Source organism: Castor canadensis, chromosome 8 (genome assembly GCF_047511655.1).
Source record: "Castor canadensis chromosome 8, mCasCan1.hap1v2, whole genome shotgun sequence".
Classification (NCBI taxonomy): Eukaryota; Metazoa; Chordata; class Mammalia; order Rodentia; family Castoridae; genus Castor; species Castor canadensis.
This window is the reverse complement of record NC_133393.1, coordinates 14,655,342-14,664,634: the sequence shown is the minus strand read 5'-3', so window position 1 is coordinate 14,664,634 and position 9,293 is coordinate 14,655,342. Positions and strand designations below refer to the sequence as shown.

At 39.7% G+C, this 9,293-nt stretch overlaps 1 protein-coding gene across 4 annotated transcripts; it reads right to left on the bottom strand.

The window, feature by feature from the left end:
• Nucleotides 1-246: 246 nt before the first annotated feature.
• Mrps10 (mitochondrial ribosomal protein S10) lies at nt 247-9,028 on the bottom strand. 4 transcript variants are annotated; one of them, XM_020157098.2, is made up of 7 exons: nt 8,954-9,028; nt 6,026-6,090; nt 5,861-5,933; nt 3,558-3,694; nt 2,518-2,626; nt 1,838-1,927; nt 247-1,394 (listed from the first exon to the last, which is right to left on the bottom strand). In XM_020157098.2, the coding sequence occupies exons 1-7, from the start codon at nt 8,999-9,001 to the stop codon at nt 1,311-1,313; spliced, it is 606 nt and encodes a 201-aa protein (XP_020012687.2). In that variant the 5' UTR covers nt 9,002-9,028; the 3' UTR covers nt 247-1,310. The 4 variants fall into 4 exon arrangements, with proteins under 4 accessions (XP_020012687.2, XP_073938281.1, XP_073938283.1 ...); XM_074082180.1 differs by having other exon boundaries at nt 5,861-5,930; XM_074082182.1 differs by lacking the exon at nt 8,954-9,028 and adding an exon at nt 6,603-6,655.
• Between the last annotated feature and the right edge of the window lie 265 nt (nt 9,029-9,293).

The window sequence follows — 9,293 nt, the reverse complement described above, 5'->3', positions numbered from 1 at the left end:
TCAATTGCTTCAATCCATCATAGTCTTCCCTTTTTCTGGGCTTTAAGTGCTACTGAATGTCATGGAAAAGTAGACAACTCCAAACAAAGTGAGTAACATCTTCCCAAAGAAAGAGGCCTTGTATCAGTAAGGATTTGGTTTTTTTTGTGGTACTGTGGCTTGAACTTAGGGTCTTATGCTTGCTAGGCAGCCACCTGAGCCACACCCCCAGCCCCCCAGTGAGGAACTTATAGAAATTTATGCCTCTTAGTGTTTAAAAGTTATTCTTTATTTGATTATTGGTATTTCCTACAGAGCTGAGTGCAAAGTTTATCAAATAAAAGCTCTATTTTACTATTTTTTTTTTTTTTTGGCAGTACTGGGGTTTGAACTAAGGGCTTCACACTTGCAAGGCAGGCACCTCTACCACTTGAGCCACTCCACCAGACCCCAATTAAAGGCTTTTTTTGTGTGTGTGTGTGTGTGTGTGTGGTACTGGGGCTTGAACTCAGGGCCTATACCTTGAGTCACTCCACCAGCCCTTTTTAGTGATGGGTTTTTTTGAGATAGGGTATCTTGAACTATTTTCCCAGGCTGGCTTTGAACCTCAATCCTCTCCATCTGTACCTCTTGTGTAACAAGGATTACAGGGATGAGCCATGGGCGCCTGGCCCAAATAAAAGATTCTGAATGAATGAATCAGTGGATGGATGAAATGATGCAGGTAGTAATTCCTTGAGAGCATAAATTCTATCATAGTGACTCTTGGTGGCAGTCTTATAAGAGTTTGGGCTACAAGAAGAGTTTAGTGCATGTCACAAATGTGCGTCACCTGCTACAAAGTATATTCACTTTCTGAAATATAATGCTTAAATTAGGTGATTTGCTGGCCACTCACAAGGTAGTACATATGGCCTACCTGAAGGTAAAGATCAAAAGTTTCAGTGTTAAATTAACCAAAGTTCCCTTCTAGGAACTTTAAAAAAAAGTCTATGAAAAATACTTCAAATACTCATTTTCCAATGAATGAACAAGTATAAATTAAAATCAGTACAAACTAATAATTGAACAAAACAAAAATATAAATTTGACTCCCTTGGTTCAGAGTATTCAGAATAGTTGGCTAACATTTCTTAACATCAGAACTGAAACAGCGACATATATGAAAGAACACATAAAATGGTTATCTCATTACAGCCCAGACTGTCATTAAAGTTCCATTTCCTGCTCTCAACTGAGAAGTTAGATGAACTCAAAATTGTGTCAGCTGCACAATGAAACATCAGGCCCAGCTCATTTCCAATTCAGGCATAAGTGGTGTCTCTGTGGCGTCATGACTTGCTCTCTTCTTTTTCCTCTGGTACAGTTGCCCAGATTGGCTCCTTAATGTGTTCTGGTAACTGTTCTAATTGTGTCTAAAAAATAGAAACAAAACAAAAACTATAACATAATAAGGACTTAAATGAACTCTGGCTACAAACTGGATTTATTGATTTGTCAAATCCTCACTTTGCTTTCTTCATGCCCCTTAACTTTGGATAGGGTTTTAGAATGGAGAGAAGGGAACTTGATGGTATACATATAATCAAACTGATCCCCAGGGATCTCCAGGTGTAGCCACTTATTGTGGTCCTTAAGTTTAGACAACTAATAGGGAGGGAGACCTCACAGATGGCTCAGCAAGGGACTTGGACTGAAGTGGCAGGATTTTGTCACACAGGGAGGGGGAGTCCCCAATTCTGTGGCAACTCTGCTCCCAGCTTACTACAGGTCCTCTCTGCCACTGGCTGGGCTAGGACTAGATGATAATACCAAAACAATACAGTCATTCCCGAAGAGGTAGAAATCCAAATCATACCTTTGTTACTTCCATGGCAACCCCTTCAGGTAAGTTTCGCTGAATATATTCCAAGTAGACATCTGCTGTACATCCAGTTAGACGTTCTAACTAAAATATCAAATAAGAAAATGTTCCATGCTATGCTGCTAAAGCAGAAATACTTAGTTTTTTTGTTTCTTTGTTTTTTGTAAACATGGCAGTCTGTTCTAAGTGTAGATCGTCTGTTTGAAGTAGACAGGGGACCCATGGCCCCAAAGCCCCTTTCTTTCCAGATATGGCTGCCTGAGAGCCAGTGCCCCATGGAACACAGCTGGCCAGCATGGAATCAAAGCAGTAGACTTGTAAGTTTCACAAAACAACTCAAGACAAAATGAAACAAAAGACTTAATTGTAAGATAAAAGTTTAAGATTTTCTGTATGTTATAGCAAGATGATACTGTCAGACATGGATGGATTAAAATCTCAGGTTTTTTTTTTCTTTTTCCTTGAAGAGTAAGGACCATGTCTTCAGTTGGGTATGGTGGTGCATGCCTATAATCTTAGTATTTGGGAAGCTGAGGCAAGAGGAATGGGAGTTTGAGGCCTGCCTGGGCTGTCTCTCAAAAAAAGAAAAAAAAGAAAAGAAAACGTATCTATTCTTTTTTGCTTGTTTGTTTTGGGCTATCTCAAACATGCCTGACTGGCTGAAGTAATCTTACCTCTAGGCATCTATAAAGCGTCCTCATCTCGTACTGAACTCTGTGCTTCTTGAAAATATGCACTGATTTGAGAAGAGTAAATCGCTCTATTTTCCTTGGAGGTTCATGTCTGAAATTAATGTTAGGTGATGTTAAAATCTGAGTCACTGATATCAAAGCATGATTCTATAATTTTGTAGGTCAGGCTCACACTCAATTATGGCATTAACTACCATTTGTCAAGGCTGTCATTGGTAACAACTGCTGCCACAAAGCTCCGGCCAAAATAAACACTGCAGATGGCCAGTATGAACCTTTTCCCACAGGCCCAAAAATAAGCACTGGCAAGCAACTATGCGTGTGCCTAATGCTTTTACACCCTGAGTCCCTTATTAACTAAATATTCCAATTGTGAAGAGTGGCAACATTGTGGTAGACAGCTGTAATGTTTGCTGTATGTGTGCTATTTTAGGAAAATTTATAGATACATCAATAATTACAAAACCATAGTAGTCTCTTTTGCGAAAGAATATGGTCTTCTGTTTTTTGTTTTAAGGTCAGAATGGGCCCCAAAGGGGTCCCACTTAATGCCAGAAGGAGCAAGTAACAAGACAAAGGAGGCAGTTCTACTTTATCCTACAGTGACTCCAAGGCCTTTTGAAGCTCACCTTACTTGTGCATGAATTCCCAGGTAATTCTTAGGCAGACTGGAAACAATGAACACATCAGCTAGAGACCATCATCTCCAAAGGGTCTCCAAGGAGTGTCTATTCACCTACCCTACATGCGGACTCATGAAGATCCCAGACACTGAGACTTCTTAGGTCTCCTTATGTCAATGTAATTTTTAGAAAGGATTTCTTTCATTTTCCTTGCTCATTAAAAATGCCAGTACATAGGAATGGATGCTCCTGCTTAGGTTAACATACAATAACCTAGACTCTACCCATCATGACTTCTATCCCATTTTACAAGCTTAGACCTACCTAGGATCAGAATCAGTTTCCTGGTTGACCATATTAAAGCAGCCAACAGGTCAGATTAGGAAAAGTTATACTTACACTTTAATAGAGATACCAAGTTCTTTAGCAGCAAGCACGGCAAAATATTCATAACTGTCCAATACAGCCTTATCATGGCCTTTTACTAAAATTGACAGGCGTTTATATAATGTGTCTGGTTCATCAGAAACAGTTATCTAAAATCAAAAAGAGAAGTTTGGTTGTGGTTACTCTAATACTTATAAGTAGCAATTTAATGTGGTGTTGCTGATTGAATGACTCAGAGTTTAATAAATGGGGAGAAAAATGCCAAGAAATAAATATCTTAATGTGTTAGCTTAACTACCTACATTCATGCAAAGTGACCCTTTGAATCTGTTAACATAGTGTGACTCAAAAGGATTTTCAAGGCAACCTACAAAATTACTAGTAGAATGTTCTAACTTAATTGTTATTGAGTCCCAAACTCACAATCAGAAAGGACTTAAGGATCTGTCAGAAGATCTAGATTGAGAATTAAAACTCTACTTGTAGCTGAGGGACAATGGGCAAGTCATATAATCTCACTGCCCCTTAGTTTCCTCAAATATAAAATAGGGTAACAATACTTGTGCTATAGCTCATAGCATTCTTAAGAAAAAAAAAAGAAAACACAAATTAAAGTGTTTATAAATTGTTGAACATTGTAATTGTCACACAAAGCAAGCCATTTCCATTCATCTTTTTTATTAGGCTTTATTCATGTGTGTTTTGTCCGTCTTAATACATAAATTACTCATGTCTAATTAAAATGTTATGACACTGACTGTACCAGTAACTTCTACCTCTTCCACCCTAATACCTAAAGACCTTAGAAATAATGGGTTTGACATTTCTGACTTTCTTCCAAGAGGTGAATTATCCTCATTTCATTCGCCCATTAAACCAGTAAATTATATTACTAATACAATGACTCAGGGTTAAATTACTGGAGAGATGTACTTAATAGGCAGGGAGCTAGACATCTACTCTCAATTACTCCAAATAGGGTTGTTGGAAAAACAGAATATACTACTATCTTATGTCAAAATTTGGGGAACAAGAGAGGGAAATTATAACACTAAGATGTGTTCTGGTTGATCCCTACAGGGTTTTAATTTTAATTTTTTTTTGTGGTGCTGGAGATCAAACCCAGAACTCTGTGCATGCTAGGCAAGTGCTCCCGGCCCCCTTACAGCGGGTTTTAAAGATATTGTGAATGTTATGTATATTAAAAATCTAGAGATTTCACACAAAAATCTGGGTATCAGTTCATCTTGGAAGATTCAGATCATCAGGTGACACTAGGTCTGATTTCCCACAGGGCCACAAGTTATCTAGAGTAAATAGTTCAAAGACAGTGTGCCACTGCGCCCATCCTGTACCTTTTCTTACAGGCCTGGCCCTTGTAGGCATCTGATTTAGAGACCAGCATTTATATGTACAGTCAATGGAAATATATCCAGTAACTATTACTTGAAAAATAAACAGTGGTACACCATGTATAACATAATTCCATTTTGGAATGTATGTGCATGGATAAAATGATTACATAGGACAAATGTCTAAAAGGATTCACACCAAGCTGTAAAAAGGGGTTATTATTATTATTATTATTTTGCAGATTAGGGTTTGAACTCAGGGCCTACACCTTGAGCCACTCTACCAGCCCTTTTTTGTATTGGGATTTTTTTTCAAGATAGGGTCTCGCGAACTATCTGCCAGGCTGGCTTTGAACCGTGATCCTCCTGATCTCTGCCTTCTGAGTAGCCAAGAATACAGGTGTGAGCCATGGCACCAGGCAAAAGAGGTTATTTTTGAAGGCAGGAATGGAAGGATTTGGAATTTGTGAAGGTTTTTTAAAATTACTAATACCAACTGGGCTTATGGACAGTGCTTCTATAAAGCTGCATACCCTCTTCTAATTCCCATTATTTGTGCTAACGCTCTCTCACTGTGAACAACAAAGCATTGTCAGGCCCAGGCTCAGTACTTAAAACGAAAATAAACTTGAAGGCTACGAGAAAAATGTTTTTCCACAATGTAACGTCAAGTATTCTGCATCACTAATTGTCCTAACTCCTCAATTATGCTGAGCTAAGGGCAAGGGACTGCTCATTACCACAGTCACTTGGGGAAAATAATTTATTCCTTTAAACTTACCTTGATACCCTGAAAGCTAACCAGTGAGCACTCAGGGACACTGGAGAACGTGTACAATGCACTTCCCAGTATTTCAGGACATTTTTTATTCATAAAGTGTTTGGGAAACAAGCCCCAATGAAATATTAAGGAAAACTTACTGCTAACATAGCTCCTTAAGCTAAGATATAGGGAACACATACCGTAGGTTTGGTCGAATCCTTTGGAACATCAATGTGTAAGTTTGAAAACTGTACCCACTTCATATTGGTACTGCTATATGTGGGGGGAAACAAAGAGAAACCTAAGTAAAACAGCACCAGAGTCCATTTTCTACTTCACTTTAGTACATCCAATTGTATACTCACAGAAGAAAGCCACCAGATTTGGTTATACTGCTCTTAGAGCTGCTTGTAGACGAATTCCCCAAGCCCTTGAGAAAAGCAGGGGACATGTGTTAGAATTAAAGTTCATCCCCAAAGCCCTCAGTCTCCACTAAAAATCCAAAGATGCATAATACTTTAAATACTTTAAAAGAGGTATCTCATTACTTCAGATGAAGACATTAGGATAACTAAATTAATTTCATTTAATAAAAAGAGCACAATGGGAGATCTGAAAATCAAAAAGCACTTTCAATTTCAAAAAGCACTGGACTCAATTCTCACATTTAAAAAGCAATTAAATGTGGACATCAAGAAAAAATCATGCAACTTCATTATCCCATTATAGTTTACAGATTAATTTTAATATTTACTTTGGTTGAATATTTTTAAGCAATAAAAACTATCGTGAGTCTGTATAGTGTATCTATTAACAGTTGGAACAACTACCTTCTTTTGAAGCTTTCACACATCTTTTTAAGCATAAGTATCTCTTTGCTTGGCTGGGGTAACTACCTTATAATTTAAGTGAAGTGCAGTATGTGCTGCCATGTACACCCACCATTAGCCACTATGCCACATGCTCCAGTAGTCAGCATTGCCAAGTCCTTTCTTATGCACTCCCCCTGGTGGAACAAAACCTTCTTGTTTTAGGAAACTTAATGGTACTTACTACATATACTATGTAGTTTTGCCATCTACCTGCTTTTTCCTTTAAGCTTTCCTGAGACTTTAAACTATAACCTTATTAAGTGAAAGCACAACAGAATCCTTAAAAATACAATGAAGATGAGCCAGGCACTGGTGGCTCACACCTGCAATCCTAGCTACTTGGGAAGCAGAGTTTGGGAGGATCCAGGTTCAAGGCCGGCAGGGGTAATAGTTCCTGAGACCCTATCTTGAAAAAGTCCAACACAGGAAAGGGGTGGCAAAGTGGCTCAACTGGTAGAGCACCTGCCTAGCAAGTGGGTGGCCCTGAATTCAAACTGCTGTACCGCAAAAAAAAAAGAAAAAAAGTTAGCACAAGTGAAGCTTAATTAAAACAGCTAAGGGTCACCAATGTTTTAAAAGCCTAATCTTAATTTAATGTCCTTCCTTTCTTTACTCAAGTTGGAAGCAATAAAACTTTCCATAATCTTCCTTGGCTCATGAGGGGGATAAAAAAAAAGAAAGGAAATCAGGCACAATAAATATAAGGTAGTAAAAGTTACGTGTCATTCTTCACATATAATCATACAGAAAACTTCCTCCCCACATTCATGCCGCTGACCTAACAATTCAGCTGTGCAAAAAGCAGCACAGGTCTAAGCAGTATGATACTTTCCAGTCATCTCCTCCCTCTATAAACCATTTTTTTTTGTTTGTTTTTATTGTGCTGGGGGTACATTGTGGCATTTACAAAAGTTCTTACAATATACCAAATATATCATAGTTGAATTCACCCCCTCCCTCATTCTCCTTTACCCCCACTATAGACCTCTGCTTTAAGTTTGGTTTTTTTTTGGTGGCACTGGGGTTTGAATTCAGGACCTCATACTTGTGAGGCTGGTGCTCTTACCCAATGAGCCACTCTGTCAGCTCTTTTTTGTGTTGGGTATTTTTGAGATAGGGTCTTGCAAACTATTTGCCTGGGCAGGCTTCTAACTGCAATCCTCCTGGATCTCTGCCTCCTGAGTAACTAGGATTACAGGCATGAGCCACTGGTGCCCAGCTCACACCTTTTTAAAGTACTGTGTTACATCCACAAATCAACCTTAAGAAGTTCTTAAATTTTCTTCTTAAAAAATTCTTTTGAGAATTTGTGTGTATGCTAGGTTTTTCTGGATTAAGTTTGTCACAGTAGTTAAATTTCAACCTCAGGTGTCATCTGATTTTTCTTAAGAACACTGGTCCTCAAAGTGTGGTCTAGGACCTCTGGTGAGTCCCCAAGACACTTTCGGTGGCCCTGGGAAAATAGTTATTTTCTTAACATTAAGACATTATTTGAAACCTTTCTACCTTCATTCTCTCACTAGTGTACAGTGACGTTTTCCCAAGGTTGGATGGGATGTGATACACAGCAAAGGACTGAATGCAGAGAGAGAGAGAATCCAGCCATCTTTTATTAAGCCAGATAGTAAAGAGATTTGCCAAAGTGTAAAACAGTGCCACTCCTAACTTTGCTTTCCATAAAAATGTTAACTATGTTAACAAAGAATTTATGTTTGGTGGGATTGGGGTTTGAACTCAGGGCTTCATGCTTGTAACGCAGGTGCTCTAGCACTTGAATTACTCCTCCAGCTCACTTTGCTCTGGTTATTTTGGGGATAGGGTCTCGCGAACTATTTGCCAGGGCTGGCCTCGAACCGCAATTCTCCCCATCGCAGCCTCTCACAGGGGCCCGGGGCAGAATTTATTGCTTACTTTTAAGAGAATATTTAAAGATTCAAACGATTAATCTCTAAAAAACTAAATACAGATCGCCAAAACCTCAAACTCATCTCCAAAGTGTCCTGAACCCAAAAAGCCTGAGAAGCGCGGCGTAAGTTTCTGCTTTTTGGAAGAACTGCGTGGAGGACATCTGGCCATCTCCAGGTCCTCCTGTGCCTCTCTGAACCCCCGAGGTCGAAGGGACCTCGCAAGTTAGTGTCGTGGGACGTGTAGGGCATCAAAAGCTAGCTCAGCCCCTAGCTTCCGGTTTTCTCTGGACCTCAGGGTTTTGGTTCTTTTTTTTTTAATTCTTATTGCTGTGTTTACCCGGTTTAATCCCACGAGAGGATTAGAGATAAAAACCAGCCCCTTTCTCGTCACCTTCCTGCAAACAAGTAAGCAATAAATAAACATGGCGGGAGACTCCTAATGAGCCGAACGGTGTGTGGCAGCGACACTTAGCACCAACTGGCCCCGTCAGCCTGCCCAGTCTTCCCAGCCCACCTTCCAGAGGTGCCGGCACCCAGCTCCAAACGCTGCCCGAGCCGCCATCTTGCCGTCCTGACCTCCCAGAGTCGCTTCCGGGGTCACAGCGGCGTCCTTAGACCATAGAGTTGAACGAAAGGAGAGAGTGTCGTCGTGTTCCGGCACAGGAACAACCATAGAGACGTGATTCCTTGAGTTTTGGGGGCCGCTTGATTGCAACTTAGTCTGGATAAAATTGCTTCAGCCCATATCTAGTTCCATCAGTGTTTTCCCCTTCAAATCATGTTTGTCTTATGTGGGATTCTGTTTCTTTGGGAGACAAACATAACAAAACACATGCTTGAAAAAAAAAATCTAC